We start from the raw sequence: 18,726 nt of genomic DNA on the forward strand, positions 1-18,726 counted from the left end.
CGTGGAGACCCTCTGCCTCCCAGAAAGACCTGTAACCAGGCTCCCCTCTCCAGTAACCGGGGTCCACTCTGGCCAGTGCATCCCAAAGCGTCAGAGGAGAGGCTCGATCCCTAGCTGCTGGCTCTCAAGCCAGGATTCACCCCCAGCCTCCAGCTGTGGCCTCCCTCGAAGGTTAAGAACACTGATTTCAGAGGATGGCAGGAGGCTTGGTGCTGGCCCCAGACCAGGACCCTCACCCACCAGGGGCAGGTCCCAACAAGCAGCCCACACAGCCTGTCCACTGCTCGGCTGGCCCCCTGCCCCCATGCCTCTGCGCTGCCCCGGTACAGCCCACAACAGCCTCAGAAACCCCCGGTCCATCCGGGGGACACCGCTGCCTCCTTGCCTCTGCCCCGAGACACCCTTCTTGCTTGGCCTCCAGGACACACAGCTGCCTGGGGTCCTCCCCCCCCCCCCCCCACTGCAGGTGCAAGCCCCGGCCCATGGGAGAGGATTCTCTTCCTCACAGTCTCCCATGGGTTGAGATTTTTTCCAAAATCCTGATGTACCTGTTCCCCTCCAGGGACCTCAGCTTCATCTGTACCGTTAGGGACTGGACCAGATTAGCCCTGACACCCTGGGCTTTGGGCGCTGCACCCATGCCCCCCAGGTCCCTTCTGCCCCCCGGGCAGCACCTCTGGTCTCGGCCTGGCTCCCCCGCTCCACATGCCACGGCTCCGGCCTTGTGGCAGTCCTGGCAGGGCGTCCGAGACACACCTGCAGTCCCAGCCCCTCCCAGCGCCGAGTGTGGCACCAGACGGAGGAGCTTCTGCTTCCTGCCTGCCCCTCAGCTCTGCATTTTTGGAGCAGCCCACTTCCCAGGAACAAAGCACAGGGAATGGGAGGGAGGATGCTCCCCTCTACCTCCACCCTCCCTCAGAGCCACCTCCTGATTTTCTCTAGCTTCCAGGCCAGGCTAACCCTTCACGGTCAGCACCACGCCTATGCCCACCATGTGCCCTGACACATTACACTCAGATGCCAGCTCCCAGGAGGAGTCACCCTTCATCGGCCTGAGCGAAGGTGCACCTCACTTCTCCCTCTGGCCCTGACCAGATGTGAGCCAGTGCCCGGGCAGGAACAGCCACAGAACATTCTCACTAAGAATGGCCGGTGGCTGAGGAGGAAGGCTGCTTTGTTTTCTTCCAGACTGGCGCTAGGAATGCAGTGGTTGCCAGCCGTAACCAGGAGGCTGTCCCGGCCCTAATGATCTGCAGGCCCGGGAAGGAGGACCAAGAGGCCGGCTGGGGAAGGATAGTCTGGAAAGACTTACCCGGTAGTTGGAATGCGCTCGGTTATTATAGAACCTCCCCAGTGGAATGTGCTCTGAATATCCCGGGGAGTACATCCCTACTGAGGGGCCCGTCGGCACGTGGTGGAAGATGAACCAGAACCCGGTTTCCTGTTGGGGGAAGCGGGGAGAGCCACAGAGATCAGCCCTGCAGACTCCTTGCTGGGGCCATGGGATGGCCCAACTGGGGCTGGACCTAGCTCTACTCCCAAATGGGCCCCCAACAGCCATCCCCGGACACATGTCCCAGAGATGGTAAAAAGGTCTGGCAGATATATTTTTGGGGTCCACCCTTACTGTGACCACCATCCAGAGAGTCCTACTCTATTAGCCAAGGGCTCCAAACATCTGGCTTTCAGAGTCTATGATGTTCTTGGCGTTTCCCTGCTGTTTTGCAGCTAATGGAAGCTGAGGCCCAGAGACAGCACCTGACCTGCTCAGGGTCCCAGGGATGCTAAGCTGCAGGGACAAGTGGGTAAGAGCAAGGCTGTGTAGACAGAATGCTGTGTTTGAATCCATGCATGCCCCTGGGCACGTTCGCTCTCCCTGCCTCTACTTTCTCACCCAGCAGATGGAAGGAACGAGTACCTGCCTCGTAGGGTTGATGCAAAAATTAAACTACTTTGGCTGAGAGCATCGGTGTGCGGGGCAGGGCTCTGAGCCACACTTGCTTCCATCTAATAATGAGTCATTTCAGCAAAGTGCTTTGATCACCAATATGATGAAGGGACAGAGTCATTCCCTAAAGCCCAGTCCATGTGGCCCCAGCCTGGTTTTAACCTCCTCGTCCCAGCTGAGCCAAGATGGGGCTCGGGACACACACATTCCTGGCCCACCCCCAGCTCCCGCCTTTACTTCCTGCTGAAGAGGGATCTTTCTTCTCACCTCGGACCCCGCTGCTGCACAGTTTATGAGGTTGTTGTTGGGATTGGCCATCCAGAAGGTAGACACTGCACTGCAGGGAGGGGCAGAGATGCACAGCGTCACACAACGGGTTGCTGGCTCCCGAGCCTCTTACCAGAGGCTTGAGAAATCCTTCATTTGTTAGGAAACCCATTTGCTTGTTTGAGTGTGGTGCATTTAGGCACCTGGAAGGCTCAGAATTTAAAAGGGGCTCCGTAAGGCAAGGGTTGTTGATAGGTAGAGTCTGAGTCTGGCTGTCAAGCAGAGATAAGTCCCAGGCACCCAGGAGAGTGGCCATTACTCAGGGAGAGACCCAGCATGGGAATGCTTCTCACAGGGGAAGTTCTGTCTCGGTCTCTATCCCCATGGGGACATGCTGTGGCACCCAGGTGGCAGCCCACGCACTCTCAAAGGAGCACCGTGTGACATCAGGGAATCCTGAGGATAGAAACAGTGGTGCTCTGTGGATAGGAATGATGGCCATGGACAAGTGGAGAAGGGGGGAGTGGGAAGCATGCCTTCCGTGGTCTCCGTGGCCCCCATGGCCTCCAGCTCAGAGGCCGAGGGCAGTAGGTGGTTAAGAGCTAGGAGGCCCAAGCTGCTCAGAAGGCCCAGGTGCAGCCGTCAGGGGCACAGTGGGCAGGTGAGTGGTACACATACAGGGCTGTCCCTGGGGTGCAGGGCTGGGTGGTGCACATGCCCTGGGGAGGAAGGCACTTACTTGCAGTCCTGCCGGGGCTTGGGGATATACCCTGGGTAGGAATCTTCCGTGATCGTCTTGCACATCTTGCTGTCACGGTCGGAGGGGAGGAGGGTTCCAGACTTGACAAGGAGGCCGAGACAGTGGTCAAAAGTATTCCGTTCCTCTGGCCCGTCTTCCGTGAAGAAGCAGTGGCCCAAAGAGTTATAGCCCACCACGTCCTTGACCTGCAGAGACCAAGCCAGGGTGACTCCTCACTCAGCGTCCTGTGCCTATTCACACTCAGCAAACATGCAACAGCATCAGCTGCACTCCAGGCCCCTTGAGGAGCACTAGCAATTTGGTAGGGCCTGGCACAGATGTGGGATCCGGGGGGCCGGGACTGAGACTTCAAGGCCCCTTCCTGCTGGAGGTGGGGCCGAGGCTCCGCAGGGTAGCACAGGGACAGAGTGTTAGAAGCAGCTCCAAGAGGAGGCTTGGACAGGGCCACGAGAGCTCACCCAGGCGAGAGCACCCGGGTACACAGCTTATAAGGACCTCACATGGGGCATTGCCCAGAACAAACCCAACCAGAGAGTGCAGTGGGAGAGCTGCCCTGAGGGTGACATCCAAGCCAGGCCAGGCTATGCCCTCACCCACAGGGCCAAGCCAGCCTTGTAGTCCACGATGCACATCAGGAGATATTTGAAACCCCTGAGCCAAGAGCCAGGGAAGGTTGCAAACTCCAGCTCCTCAAAGTCCTTCCTGGAATCCCAGTCAGTGGGGGAAGCAGAAAGGCCATTTGCAGACACAGAAAGCCAGGTACGGTCTTAGCCGCATGCCCAAGCAGCACAGGGGTCTCCCACTCCACAATCACCGAGGCCCCTTCTGGGTCTGAACCCCATGAGCACACGAGTCTGAGAACTAAAAGGTCCTCAGAGGGTCTTTGGCCTGAGCCCCAGCTCCGTGTCCAATGCTAGACTGCCCACAAGCATCTCTTACCAATGGGAACTGTGTTTCCCCTTGAATGCCCCGGAGACGAGATGCTCACCACCTCAAAGGCAGCCTGTCCGCAGCAGAACACTTGAGGATGGTAAGAAATGCCTCATTTCTCTTAACTGAGATCTCCCATCCTCATCCTCACCCTGGGGCCCGATAGCCCACTGGTGTCACCTAGTAAGAAAAGCTCCTGCTCCCCTATGGCATCAGTCTGACACGCACCTACTAACCACCTACCAGCATGCCGGGCCCTGAAACATCCAGACGCTGTCCCTGCTTCAGTACCATTAACTCTTCAAGGGGCTGTCCTGTACCTTGTAGGATGTTTAGTAGCCTCCCTGGCTTTTGCCCTCACTCCATACCAACAGCATCTCCTCGGTGTGACAACCACTGGTGACAAAACTGCTTCTGGTTGGGGTACACAAATCTCGGGGAAACACCCCAATTCCCAATGGAGTCTTTTATATGACAAAGCCTGCCTCTCCACCTTCCAGGTCGTCAGGCTCTGGAAGCATCCAGAACCCAGACCCTCCACGTCCTTCCAATCTCGCTGAAATCTCACACAATTCTATAATAATTATTTTTGGTGTTTGTTTTGTTTTTAGAGCTAAGGAAACCAAGACTCAGGGAAGTCAAGTAATTTGCCCAAGGTCACACAGCCCACATGTTCAAGAAGCCAGGGCTGGGACCCCAGCTTTCAAATTGTGTCCATTCACCCCAAAAGGGAGGATCCAAACACACAAACCACCCTGTTCCCTCAACATCCCTCCCTAGTCTTTGGTCATTGGCAAGGGTGTGATCTCGAGTCCTATTCAATCCCTCACTAAGAGTTTGGTGAACACCAAGGTCATCCAGTGGGACAGCTTCCTTTCGTCCTAGGGAGCTCTGAATGCTGGTTATAAACAGCCTGGGGAGACAAGCAGGGAGGAAGCAGGGTTGCAGGAGCTGGAGGGACATCTCCAAGCAAGCTCCACGCCTCCACTTACAGGGGAGACACTGACACCCAGAGAAAGGGCGCGGGGTGTCCCAGGGTGTTTGCAAACCTCGAGGTAGAGCCATGCTCAGAACCAGGCCTCCTACCCCCATCCCGGTGTGTCTTGTATGACAGATGCCTCCTAACGTCTTCTGGCTCTTAGGTCTGCGATCGTTCTGCCTTAGGACATTTCCCAGAACTAAATATTTACACCATTGTACAGCTTCAGACAGACAGACAGACAGACAGATAAATCGGTAGGTTCTGGCCCATGCACAGTGGCTGCCAAGTCCCCGGGTGAGCTAACCCGAAGCATGTGCAAGCCCCTCTGCCCACCACCACCTGCCTGTTCTCTTGTATAAATCATGTCCTTCCCTTCCTCCTTGTGCACATCACCCCTCTTGATGGTCAGCAGTCCTAAAGTGATTCTTTTTTTTTTTTTTTTTTCCTAAAAGCTCTTTTAAGTCTCCAGCTATTGTTAGGTGGGGTCTGGGCATGAAATTTCGAAGGAGGAAATTTGTCAGCCCTCAGGGACCGCTTCAACAAAAACGACCACTTAATTTACCATCTGCACCAGCACATTTTTTTTTCTGAGAGCAAAGAGGGGTGCTGTTAGTAATGAAGCAGGGGAAACAGGTGTGAAGTAGAGTGTTCTGTGCAAATTGACGCACGTACAACAGAAGAAAAGGCTATTTAAGAGCAAATACGAGCAGAAATCAGCCCTGCCTGATTCTGCCTTGGGGGGGGGGGGTGTGATTCAACTCATATCAGCGAGAAACTTGACATCCAATACAATCATATGGGAAGAAAGAGTATAACTTCCAGGCTTCACCACTTACTTTGTGTGTTGAGCCACTGAAGAAAAGAGCCCTGGTGCAGGCAGTAACTCATGTCACAGAGTCTCAGCGAGTGTCTGGACGGCTCACAGAGGCCGGGACAGGAAGCAGAGAACCAGGCGGCCCTCCCCATCGTCAGGAAAGACAGAGCCCCGGAGGCAGCACCCCCATGCCCCCCAGAGGAGAGGTGCCAGTGGGAAGGGAGGCAGGATAGCGGGGCTGATGGATGATGTGTCCTTCCTCTTCCCCAGAGCATCTCTTCCCCAATCCGATCCACTAGCAGAACCCCTGGCCTGGGGAACTTCTGGGGAGATCAAGAACCACCATCTGGGTCCCTCATTTGGGTTCAGGCAGGAAAGAGAAATGAGAGCAGCTTCAGGAATCGAGGAGCCCACCATAGGCCCCCACGGTCCTGTCTGGAGGTAACGTGCAGTGGACCTTTCCTTTGAGGGCCAGCTTCACCCCACATTTGCTGGCATCCAGCAGCTTCGATGAGGACCACCAGTTTCAAAGGAAACACCACCACTGGTGTCAGTATCGCAAGAGGCATCTCCCAAACTGTTCCGTAGGACACTAAGTGCAGGATGTCACAGTCATGTGAAGGGGGCTCTCTGGTTAAATGGGTCTCGGTGTCACTAGGATAATCAGCATTCAGCGTGGCTTTACCGCCAGCCTTGACTTTGCTAGCACGCACGGTGCATTTCTGTGGCGAGATGGGAGGACGCGTACACTGTGTGTGCTGAAATCTGGGTCTACTCTGTGTGTGTGCATGTGTGTGTGTGTGTGTGTGTGTGTTGGGGGTGCTGGGGGGATCCCACTGCTATCTCATGGAAGCAGGAGGCTTACAGGTACACAGAGAGGCCCAGTGATAATGCTATGCCCTCTACCAATGCTAAGTGTGCCACTTGTGTTCTCTGGCTTCATCGTCCTCCAAAGCCTTTGCAATGGGTTGTGTCCTCATCCTCACTCTACACAGTGGGAAACCGAGTCTCAGAAAATTTGGATCAGCCCCCCAAGTCCATACTGGCAACATTGGAACACAGGCCGGTAGGACTGTCCCGACCTCGTGGTTTTGGGGATGCTGGTGGTAACTGCTTCTGCGTGAGCAAGGAGTCCCGGGAGAAGGGGGAGGTGGGTTTGCCGAGCAGGAGCTCGTGGCATGGGTAGTGGTGACTAAGAGCATCATTTGGGCTCAGGGGGAGCAGAGGTTGAGAGGCTGGCATTTCCATCAGTTAAGAGGGGAGTGAGAAGCAGGTGTTGGCAGGAATGTCAGGTTCAGACCGCCCTTTCCAGAAGCAGGTGGCAAAGAATGGGAAGGAGTGCAGGTGGGCGACCTGGGGTGGGGGTGCAGGGATGAGGGAGGCTGTTCTCTGAGTACCAGAGTGTGTTCTGTAGGTGGTAGAGGGAGAAACCATGTATCGGGGGCTGCCCAGGACATATGGGATCAGCTCGAAGGCACCTCCTGGCTCTGCACAGCTCGGAGCCCCTCTTCCCCATGAGCCAGTGTCCTCCCATCTGGGTGTCAGGCATGTCCAGATCTGGGGTGGCATTAGGGTAAAGGCATCCACGATGCTACAGAGTGGCCTCTGCATTCTAAATTAGAATAAAGCCTCCGTCTGTATTTGGTCTCCTTTCATCCCGTCAGCTAAAAAAAATCTTTTCAAACACAGCCCCCGCCACTGATAAAGTCCGCAAGCCAGAATGAAGGGAGCAAATGTAAAATACTGATGGAGAGAGTCCAGCTTCCAAGGCAGCTCTTCTGAACTCGGAGCTCCCTGCCTCCGTGGTGCAGCCCTTACAGGGTGTGGCGCCGATCCCAGACCCCAGCTCCTGCCCAGGGGTGTGGCTCTTGGGGAAGGACACAGAATGCACTCCATTATCCTGCTGCTTCTTTGGCTCAGGGAAGCAGAGGCCTGCACTTCATCCAGATTCTAAGCCATGCCAGTGTGGTGTCACCTTGGAAGGGCCACACAGGTCTGTGGGCTCCAGATCCTAACCCACCAGCTTGACTCCCCAGCACAGACCCTAGCTGAGTGCAGCTGGAGCCCCATGTGGCAACTGGGGTCAGGCTGCAGCTGGCACCCCGGCGAGGCCTTGCAAGGCGAGTGCACTGCCTGGTGTCCAGACGGCACCCAGGGTGCTGATGGGTGCTCCCTCCCAGTCTGGTGACTGGCATCGCTTGGGGCTGGACAGAAGAATGGCCCCAGCATACAGGACCACAAGGGTCTTCTGGTTCCAACAGGTTGTCAAAGTCTCTGGCTCAAAAAAATCTCTCTCGACTGTGGGTGCAACTGGCCCATCTAGCAGCTCCTGGCCTGTGCTGGCTCTCAGGCTCTCCCCGCCGCTTCCGCACCCAGCGGCGGGCTCCCACTGCTGCCCGGCCAGGCCTCTGTTCCACCCCTCAACGCCTCTTGCCCTGCTTCCCCGACGTGAACCCATTCCTCCGGCCGGGACCTGGCTCACGGCTCTCAGGGAGGTGCGCTGTGACCAAAGTGGCCAAAGCCTTCTCATTCTTATATTCTAACTAAACAAGGACCAGAGCTGCTTGTCATGCCCCTTGCAGCACACAGGACCAACGTGGCACACACGTGCCACACTTTCCACATCCTTGGCTCACTCACTCCTTCTAACCACCATGCAGAATAGACACTGCCATCTTCTCTGTTTTATAGGAGAGGAAACAGAGGCACGGAGAGGTAAAATGACAGGCCCAGGTCACACTCCTGGTACAGGGCAGGAGCCAGATGGAAGGCCAGGCTCCAGGGCCCGAGCTCCCTCTGTGTCTAGTACTTCATTCCTGACATTCTCTACGTATCACAAATCCTATTGTCTTTCTGCCTCAGCAAGAACACATTCTCCTTTCCTCTCCCTTGAGCCAGAAAAAAAATCCCACGTTCAGCAACCACTCCCACCAGAGCCCTCCTGCCACCTGCCAGGGAGAATCAGCCCTGGTTCTTGGTCGAGGCTTCCGCATGAACTGGCGGGCAGGGCTCCAGCCTTGGACGACCTTGGGGCACCTGCACCTCTGGGTTTGGTGTGATTTCCCCACTTGGCCGAGAGAGAATGGAGGTTTAGGGATGTCAAGCTATTTGTCCAAGGCGCCACAACTCATAACCTGTGGACCAAGCTCTTGACCCCAAGCACTTCCAGACTGGGCCCCAAAGCCCGTTCTCTCCTTCGATGCTTAGTGGGTGGTGCAGGCACGGCGCGCAACACAAGATGAGCTGCGGGGGAGAACTGGCCGTGGCTTCACCAGCAACACAAAACCAGGCCTCATCCAACTCCACTGTGTCTGGTTGTGAACAGGGTCACACGCTCAGGTGCCCATGGCGGCCCACAGGCAGCAAGCTGAGGGCTACATTGCAGAAACATAGTAGGGAGCAGTGGGCACGGGGTTGGGGGGAGCCTGAGGACTCAGCCCTGCCCTAGGCCCTTGTGCCATGCAGGAGTGTGGGTCTGACCTGCCCACTCAGACCACTTTTCCAGAGAAGCCAAGAATCCAGATTTCTATGTGAAATCTCTAAATTTTTAAATGACGAAGCCTACTTCAGATGTTTCTTTAAACACCACATAAGCCAAACCAAACACGTCTCGTCACTGGGCTCAGCCCGCAGGGTGCCATTTTGTGACATCCGGTTTTGAAGTTCATAGAGGATATAGGTTTAGTCTCTTTAAAGAAAGGCTGGTTCAATGTAAAATTATCAGTTTAGTGTCAAAATGATCGAATGTTTCTGTAAACACTTTATAAGCCAAACAAAACACAATCTGGATTTTTCAGCTTGCAGAGCGTCAGCTTGTAATGTCCGGTTGCTTAAGTTTCTAGAGGATAGAAGTTTAGTTCATTTATTTATTTACTTATTTTAGAGAGAGAGTGAGAGAGCACAAAGGTGGGGGGGAGTGGGAAGAGAGGGGCGGGGTCGAGAGGGAGAGAATCTCCAGCAGACTCCCTGCCAAGCACAGAGCCTGATGCAGAGCTTGATCCCGTGACCCTGAGATCATGACCTGAGCCAAAGTCAAGAGTCAGACACTCAGCCACTGAGCCACCCAGGTGCCCCATAAGTTTAGTTCATTTAAAGAAGAATCAGGGCACCCGGGTGGCTCAGTGATTGTGCATCTGCCTTCGGCTCAGATCATGATCCCAGGGTGCAGGGATCAAGTCCCACACCAGGTTCCCTGCATTGAGCCTGCTTCTCCCTCTGCCTGTGTCTCTCTCTGTGTCTCTCATGAATAAATAAATAAAATCTTTTAAATAAAACAAATAAAGAAGAATCAATGTAGTATACAAATCAACTGTGCCAATCCAGCCTCTGGCACATATTCATGTTGCTAATGGAGCCGTTCCTCCCAGCAGTGTTCGCTCTGAAGGATGCTCGGTGCCATGGGAGAAAAGGCCCCTTGTGGCCACTGCTGGCTGGGACAGAGGCCACGCCATGGAGTCTCAGCATGACCCCTTGTCTGTGCTCACAGGTCTGTCTAGCCATGCAGCCATGGAAGGTGCTTGGCTGCCCATCATTCTAAAGAGGTGCAGAGGGAGCAGGAGCCCCAGTGACCAGGCCAGCTCACCACCTCTGCCACTCAGGGCCCATTGGCAAAGACACACCTTTCTTTCTCTTTCCTCTTCAGCTGGAGACCTGCTCTGAACTGACAGCATTCATCACTCCAGGCTAAGGATGGCTCAACCCCCAGTGGCCTTGGACAAAATGTCTTGACCCAACATCCGTCTCAGCACCAACGTTTTGGAGGAAGGGGACCTGAGCATGGGGAGCGATGGACCCTCTGCTTCCCGGGGAGGGAGGGAGGGAAGGGAGGGAGGCGCTTACCAGCAAGCCATTGGAGCCGTGCACGGTGACACAGCGAGAAAACGTGTGGTGGATGGAGAGCTCCCGGATGTAGGTGGGTGGATCGTAGCCTCCCTTGGCGTCCACATCGCCTGCCAGGTGGAAGTGGATGGGGTACTGCCCCACCAGCTGTTGCCCCATGTGCTTCAGCTCAACGCCTTCCAGGTGCGCCGCCTTAAAGCCCAGTGCGAACTGGAAGGGGGTGCAGGGGTCAGAAGGGTCAGCGAGGTGCCCCCCATTCCCCCACCGGTGCCACATCCCAAGCATGCAAAGTGCCTCGCTGGTCCCTGCCTCAGCCACACAGCGGATCCAACACATGTGCTGCAGGTGGCGTAAGGCCCACGGACGCCAAAATACTGTGAATAACACAAGGGGTCTACCTGGCAGCGAACTGCTCGGGCCCAAAAACCAAGGAGCGACCATACAACAGCCAGGCCTTGCCTCCACTTACCTCCCTCCCTCCTCAGTCGCTGAGTGTCATGAGGAAGGGGCAACCCCCAGATAAGCTGGGGTAAAGCTAGCATGAGGCCCACCCCTGGAGGTTAGAAATCCAGGACGAAGGTGGCCGTGAGGCAGAAGGAGCCTGTGCCCTGGCCCACGGTCTGTGGCCCCTGTTGGTGGAAGACCCAGGATGCTGAGCCAGGAATCTCCATAGCCTGTGACCCTGGTGGCAAGTGTGAGCCATCATGCACCACAGTGGATGTCTACGCTCCAGAAGCTGGGCTCAGCCTACTGCTGATGGAGTAGGGCGATTCTTAGGGACACACTAATATTCCTCCCCAAAGGAGGTGTCAACTGGAATGCCACTCTGGAAGGGGCATCCTGAGGCCCAGTTTGGGCACAGTGGGAAGGGGTGCTCTGATGGCTCAGGGACCACTCTCAGAATTGGAAACAGGCTCTAGTCTCTCTGGTCTCTCTGGCGAGTCTCTCCTCTAAGGACGGTCCCATAAGCCCTGGCTCCCTCAGCCCCAGAGCCTGACCAGGAACACGTGCAAGTGCTTTTGGAGGCTCTGATTGCTGGGGAGCCCTTCTGGCATTGAATGAGCAAGGGTTGGGGTTGCTAGAAGCCCATGTGTACTATGGAGCCACCCAACGTGACACTGCCCTGCCAGTAGGGCTCCCACTCTGGGCTTTCTAGGTTCTGCTCATTCATTCAGTTAGGTCACCAGAAAGTCTGATCCTGATAGCACCCGACTACAGCAAATCTCCACACAGCAATATTCTATCAGCTTTGATCCTAAGTCATTGAACGCAAAGGCCACGCAAGAGCTTTGGGTGTCATGATATTCGATATGCCGGGTAACGGCTCCTTTGACAGGGATGCAGACAGGATTCATGTGTGAGCTGGATGCTAGGAGACGCTGCGCTCCCTCGGACTGCAACCGCTGCCTTTCATCATGCTAGCAGAGCCTCGCAGCGTGGGGTCTCCGTCTTTGCCTCCAGCTTCCTGGCAAGCTCACGAGTACCCTTAGCGCCGCGACTTCCAGAGCCTCTCCCCTGCCTGCTCTCGATTCTGTAACTTCATGGATCTATTGTAAGCATGATGTTGTGTGAGTGAAATGCCAGCTCTTCTGGGAAACGATTGGGGTGAAACAGAAGAAAGGGAACAAGAGCCATGATGGGGATTGGAAGCCGTGAAGGCAGAGGGTGCAGCGTGCCGGGGGCATGTGACCGGGGAGTGGAGGGCCGTCCCCTGTCTTATGGCCGGGGGTGGACAGCTGGGACAGCAGGACTCCATCTCCCAGAAAGTCCCTTCCAGGAGGATTCCCACATTGCCAGCCTCAGCCGGGAGGACCCATACCTTGATGTGGCCACCAAAGGTGTCGAAGTCAAAGAAGTTGCAGATGTGGTTGCTGTAGGGGTAACATCTGTCATCCACCTCTCCCATCACCACGATGTTCCGGGTCAGGAGCCCGACCTCGGCCCGCATGTCCACACCATCTATCTCCTCCCCGATGTGCAGGTACAGTGGCTTCCCTAGGGCAGAGGTGGGGAGGCTTGGGAATCCGCGGCTGCTTACGTAACACCATGCCCTGTGTGCGCGGTGTGCACAGTGGTCCCTGTCCCCCCCCCCCCACTAAGTCCCATGTTACAGAAGAATGAAGCCCAGAAATGAAATTCCTTGCCTGAAGGAAGAGCCAGGATTCACAGCCATGCAAATATAAATCCGAAGCCCACACAGAAATGGCTATTTATCCCCCAATACTGGTGCTCCCTTTTGCTTGCTGGTACTAGGGTCTCCTGTGTTTTAGCTCACCATATGCCCCCCTAAGAGAACCACCTTTGCCAGCCTCCCCGCAGGCTATGGTCACAGGAGGAGCAGAAGCTACGTGTGGTTGCCCCTGCTCATGCTCCTTCCCTGGGACTGGAATGTGGGGTGTCCTGGTGGGCCAGCCTGGGAGGACAGGGTGCTCTCTTCCCTGCACTCCTGACCTCACCCCTTCCCATAGTCTCAGAATCCTGGACCCCACCCAGGAACTTCTCTTCCCTCGTGTGGGTTCCTTATGTTCTGCTTCCAAGCTCATTCAGACCTCTGATCCTTAAAAAATTAAGACTTTTCATCCCAATTCAGCTGCCCTTGTAGCTAATGTCAGACCCCTTCAGGCCACTGCAAGTCCCTGAATCAGTGACTTCCTCCTCCGTCTGCTCAAATCCACTCGATTCCCCTCCAGCCTCCTCCTCCTCTTCCCCGGGTAGCAAATGCACCCCAGTGACAGTCACAGTGGCAGGAGCTGGGAACTTAGGAGCTGTCTCATGGCCCCAAGTCTGACCCCAGATGCTTTTGTGGGATAAAGAGATCTTGGCCTGCCTCTGGATGCAGCTTGTCACTCGGAGGGCTGACCTGGCTGGCGGGTGCTCTCTCCTCCGTGCCAGGATGCAGTCACAGAGCACGACCTTGTGTGCGCACTCGAATTCTGTACCGTGGCTTTCCTGTGGCCCTGGCTTTAGCCACGGGGCACACATGTCAGCCCACAGCACAGCTGGCCCCACACATGAAGGCGGGGGCTGGGATGGACCCGAGCAGCACCCCGACGGGGACCTGCCCTGCCCGCTGTTTCACGCATCCTATGGGAGTTGCTATTTGAATTCCGCAGGCTCAGGGAGAGGGCAGTTTCTGGAAGCATGTTAGTTCAGGACATGAAACTTGCACGTGGCAAAGCTGACAAGATACCCCTTTGGCATCACCACCAGCTCCCCCAAGGCTGCCGTCTTCAAAGTATCACAAAATGACTGTGGTCAATCAACAGAAATTTCTTGTTCCCATCTTGGAGGCCGGCAGTGCACAGTCACGTCCTGGGGTCAGCGGTCAGTGTGGCAGGGCTGGTTCCTGCGAGAGGCTCGGGCACAACCATCCTGGCCGTTACCAGATTCCAGCAGCCACGTGTGCTCCTTGGCTGGCAGCCTTTCCCTCCTCCCTCCACAAACATCACTCCAACGCCTGCTGGGTCATCATGTCGCCTTCTCCCCGGACTCTGACCTTCCTGTGACCTCTCTAAGGACCCTTGTGATGACACTAGGGTCCCCCAGGAACCCAGGATAGTCCCCCATCGAGTGAGCCTCAACTTAATCACCCCTGCAGAGTCCCTTTGCCATGCAAGGTGGCATCCTCAGGTCAGTAGGATTAGCCCTTGGGCATCTGTCGGGCCTTTATTTGGTGTATCACAGAGTCTTGTTTAAGAAAGGTCTCCAGTATTAAGAAAGTTCCCTTTACAAAGAGTCTATTCACTGTACTTTACTGTCATCTCCGGAGATCTCTGATGCCTGCCAGAGGGGTCAGTCTCGGACACCGTGGGGGGAGCCATCAGGACTCTGGTTCCTTCCACATTCTGACACTGGCCGGAGGAGCGTTTGGAACAAGTTCGCTCTGCACGCTGTGGTTCACTTTCTTGGACACACACGGCAGTGGCTTCCAGCTCAGCTCACAGAGCTCGCAGAACCTCAGGGCTTCACAGCGTCAAGGTCCAGAAGCAGGGCCCCCTCTGGCCGCCCGTGTGGAAGCCTCTCCTTCCATCCCCGGGGGGTCTCCTGCCCATCGGCTCTGTGACCCTCACAAGCACACCAGATGCACAGCCTTCCCGGTGGGTGGCAGGGAGTAGAGTCTCTTGCACAAAGAGCTTCATGCAGGGTTCTGGGCGACCCTGCTGTGGGAGGGATGGGGGGGCAGAAAGCTGTGCCCAGAGCAGCGTCTGATCACTGGTGGGAAGGAGACTCACCTGCTCACTGGCTTAAACACCCTAAGTCCAGCAATGGATACACACAGGTCTGCCCGGCCTTGCACCTCTGAGTGAGCTGGATGTAGACTTTTTCCTAACTAGCGGACACCCCGATGGACAGGAGCAGCACCCAGAAAAGCTTCAAAGGTTTTCTGAACTGAGCAAAGCCACCTTCCACTGAGGTGGAAGGAGCAATGGCCAGCCACTGCCCTAGAGGTGGCTCACAGGTGCCCAGGAACCAGTGAATGCAAGAGTCAGGCGCCTGAGGAGTCAGGTCCTGGGAGACACAGCACAAAGCACCCTTCCCAAAGGGAAAGCCTCCCAAGGGTTGAATATCTAATGGAAGAGTTTGTGGAGGGAGCACAGGCTCAGTCCTTCTGGCCAAAGATACAGGAGGGGAGCTCACCGTGCAGCTCTGAGGGGCTCAGCTCCCGTCAACCAGCCTGCAGGACAGACGGCAAGACCCCATGCTCTGGGGGCTTATGTGTCCTCACTCCCACACCCACTGCTGCTGCAGCCAGACCAGAGTTCCCAGCTCTCCCTGAATCAGCCTTTGCTCCTTTGCATCTCAGAGCTTCTATCTCGCTGCCCCTCCAGCTGGGCCAGCCTTCTCTACCTCGTCAAGGCGGCAGATGGCTTTGTCCTTCCAGATCCTGCTCCAATGGCTCCTTGTCGGTGATCACGGTCTTCCCCACCACCCTCCATGTGCCTTCTAGGGGTTCCCAGGGATACGAGGCCTCCCTGCCCAGGCACACATCCCCGGATGTTGTAGCTAGTGCATTTCAGGGCTCAGTCCCCTTAAACTACAGTGAGTCGTCAGAATGCTGACCAGAGGCATCTGCTCAGGGGGAGGGCTAGGGACCCGCGGTCCTCTGGGACGCGGCCAGGGAAGGAGGAGGATGGCTGCAAAGGGCCGTGGCTCTGGAGCCAGGCTGTGTCATATCCTGACTCAGATGATGGCTGTGAGGCCCAGAATAGTCACTTACACTTCCTGAATCTCAGGCTCTCCTTCCATAAAATAGAGACATTAATAGCAGGTATCTCAAAGGTAGCTATGCTTGTCAACGGGCTGTGGCCAAAATGACACATGTGGCCAATGTGGCCACATGCAGCTGGCACTGGCACTATCCTCAGGGAAGACGGGAGCCCAGGGCTCCCACCAGTGCCTCACCCCTCCAGGCTGTCCTGTGGGAGAAATGTAGGGTGTGGGAGCAACCCCTGGCAAGACGGAGGGACTGTTTCTATCAGGGGCCCATGAGCAGAGTGTAAGGGGCCAACTGAGAGTGACAGCATCACTCCGTTCCCATCTGTACCCCATCCCATCTGCAGATTTTCCTGCCCTCCCTTGCTTCTCAAATCTCACAGCTCTGGTACATGAGGGCCAACCAGGGAAAAGCAGATGTGGTCAAGCCAGACTGTCCCAAATAATCCGGGAGGCCCACAGGCACAGGCGAGGGGTGGGGAAAGCCCAGGGAGCAGCGGGGCTGTGCAGGTGCCCCACATGGGGCTCCATTCGCTGACCCTCCTGGCTCCACACCCTGAAACCACTCTATGGGGCAGGCCCCGAACTGGGCACTCAGGGGCCAAGAGAAGAATGCCATCAAGAGCCTTCCAGTAGAAGGGACAGACATACAGGCACATGCACAGCGAGGCCCCGTGGGTCTGGGGGAGGGGCTCTGCTAGAGGGTCCCAGAGAGCCAGTCTAGCCGCAGAGCTCCCAGGTTCCTCACATGGGCCAGTCCTCTTTGGGTGGAGACCCTGGGGACAGAATGGGGGAGGACGGGTAGCCTTGGATCCCAGAGCCTGGAATTAGAATCCTGGCTCTGATCAACCACACAGACTTGCTTGGTCTACACCAGATCGCCCCACTAGGACCTCTGGGGTGACTGAGAGGCTCTACTGCACTCTGGGATGCCAGCTGCCAGCCACCGCAGCTACTGGGTACCTGTACTCAAGCTCAGATGACTAAGGAGTAGACTTCTAAACCTTAGTTTTGATTAAATTTGGACAGCCTCCTGTGTCTGGCGACTGTGCTGGGGAGCAGGACTCTGGACATTTAATTGCCCTGCACCTAAGCGTCCTCCTCTGTGTCCTGCAGAAAAGGCAGCTGCCACCTAGTTAGGTGACCACAAGGAGCAAGCAAGATGGTTCTGCAAAGCCCTGGGCAACCATGGACACGAAGGACAGTGGTTCTAACACACAGGTTACCAGCGGCATTACCTCGAGGTGCGTGTGCAGGGGCAGCGGGCGTGCAGGGCTGGTGGGAGTGTGGGAGTGCAAGTGGAGGAGGTCTGGGAGGATCAGGACTGCCAGGTCGGGGATGTGGGCGTTCACGCCACGGATGGTAAAACCCTGAAATACTCTTAGATGATTCACACCCTCTCGTGACCTGATTATCCCCATCTGTTTTCTGTCAAAAAATCCTTCATATGCATGAAGATCTGTTTACCAGAATCTGGGGGCAGCAAGGAGGGTGGATCCGGGAAGGCCAGGCCCCTGCTCTGCCACCAGCCTGGGGGAGGAGGGAACCTGAGACGTTGCTGTTGCAGGCACAGCGTCAGAAAGGATGGGGCAGGTGGAGCCCCTGCTTCGTGTAGGCGGGGGCTGGAGAGCCAGGGTTGGGGCTGCAAAGGAGCCCTGTAAGCCTCCAGGAGACAGACACACAGACGCCCCCACACCTGGGGCTTTTCTGATCTGCCTACCAGGCGGCACTGTTCTCAGGGAAGTGCCCAAAGCCCTGGAGCAAAGTGGCAGGTCCACTTTGAACCTAACTTTCCCGGGTGGGGTGGGAGGGCAGGGAGGGGTGCGGGGCTGTGGGGGACACAGACACAGGCCATGCTGCACCAAGGGGGTGTGAGGGTCCCCAGGGGGGCTCTGCATCTCCCTCACTTCTTTCCTCCCCCAGCACCAGGGCCCTGAGCAGGCCTGTCTCACTGTCTGTCTTCTCACCTTCTGGAGGCCCAGGAGGCGATGGGCCTGGGGGAGGGGGGGTCGCTCTCTAGCGCTGCTGCAGACACACTGCAGCTATGCCTGAGGGCCAACCAGGGAAAAGCAGATGTGGCCAAGCCAGACTGTCCCAAATAATCTGGGAGGGCCAGAGGCACAAGGGAGGGGTGGGAGAGGGGGTACAAAATACTTGCAGTCCCTGTGCCAAGTCCCTCAGCAGCTCGGAGCCTGGGGAAGCCGTCCCTGTGGGCCTCTGGCCTCCTCCTTCTTATGGGACAATAGTAAGTCATCTGTGGAATTTCTGTCTCTGCTCTGGCTGTCAGGAAGCTCTGAGACAAATATGTGGTCTATTTCAGTAGCTTCTGCAAACTTCCACACCCCCATTTCTTGTTGAATGTCTTCTCCTCTCGCCACAATGTATTATGTAGACACGTATCTTTCCCATTTTCCCCCCTAGATGGAGATTTCACTGAACTTGTGTTCATTGCAAAATATCCCCAAACCTTTTTCAAAGAAAGTAGGGGTTAGAACAAATGATTAATTACAGAGGCAGACCGTGTGTTACCTTGTCAAGGTGCAAATGTGTGTCTAGCCACACTCAGCAAACCCTGCTCTGCCCCAGATGCCCATGGCCTTCCCCTCCCAGGCTCTACTCCCTGGCCCATACGACAGCGGGATTGGGACCTCCTACCATTGTTCAGGGGTTCAAACCTTTACTCCCCAGACTCCTTCCTTCCCAAGCACCTCCCCACCCACCAAAGAGATTGTGTGACTTTTCGTAGTCTTATTTCCAAAGCAATGGATAACTTGAATGCATGGGCTATGCTTCTCCATCCATCTTCCTCCTCCTGCCCTCAATTCTAAGGCTTCCCCAAGAGCCATGGTCCTACAGCAGCTGGGAGCTGTGGTGCCCAGGAGCCACTCTTCTCTCTTTATTTTTTTTCTAAAGATTTTATTTATTTATTCATAAAAGACAAAAAGAGGCAGAGACACAGACAGAAGAGAAGC

General features: G+C 55.9%; 1 protein-coding gene across 6 annotated transcripts in view; it reads right to left on the minus strand.

Annotated features, from left to right (window-relative positions):
* The window catches only part of CEMIP (cell migration inducing hyaluronidase 1), a 139,762-nt gene that overhangs the window by 22,345 nt on the left and 98,691 nt on the right, over positions 1 to 18,726 (minus strand). For all 6 annotated transcript variants that reach the window (XM_026000261.2, XM_072737477.1, XM_072737474.1 and 3 more), the window contains exons 12-16: positions 12,360 to 12,535; positions 10,541 to 10,750; positions 2,955 to 3,160; positions 2,216 to 2,285; positions 1,313 to 1,441 (exon numbers count right to left, since the gene is read on the minus strand). In XM_026000261.2, the coding sequence (XP_025856046.1) occupies positions 1,313 to 1,441; positions 2,216 to 2,285; positions 2,955 to 3,160; positions 10,541 to 10,750; positions 12,360 to 12,535 (791 nt within the window). The remainder of the gene's footprint in view (positions 1 to 1,312; positions 1,442 to 2,215; positions 2,286 to 2,954; positions 3,161 to 10,540; positions 10,751 to 12,359; positions 12,536 to 18,726) is intronic.

Source organism: Vulpes vulpes, chromosome 14 (genome assembly GCF_048418805.1).
Source record: "Vulpes vulpes isolate BD-2025 chromosome 14, VulVul3, whole genome shotgun sequence".
Taxonomy (NCBI): domain Eukaryota; kingdom Metazoa; phylum Chordata; class Mammalia; order Carnivora; family Canidae; genus Vulpes; species Vulpes vulpes.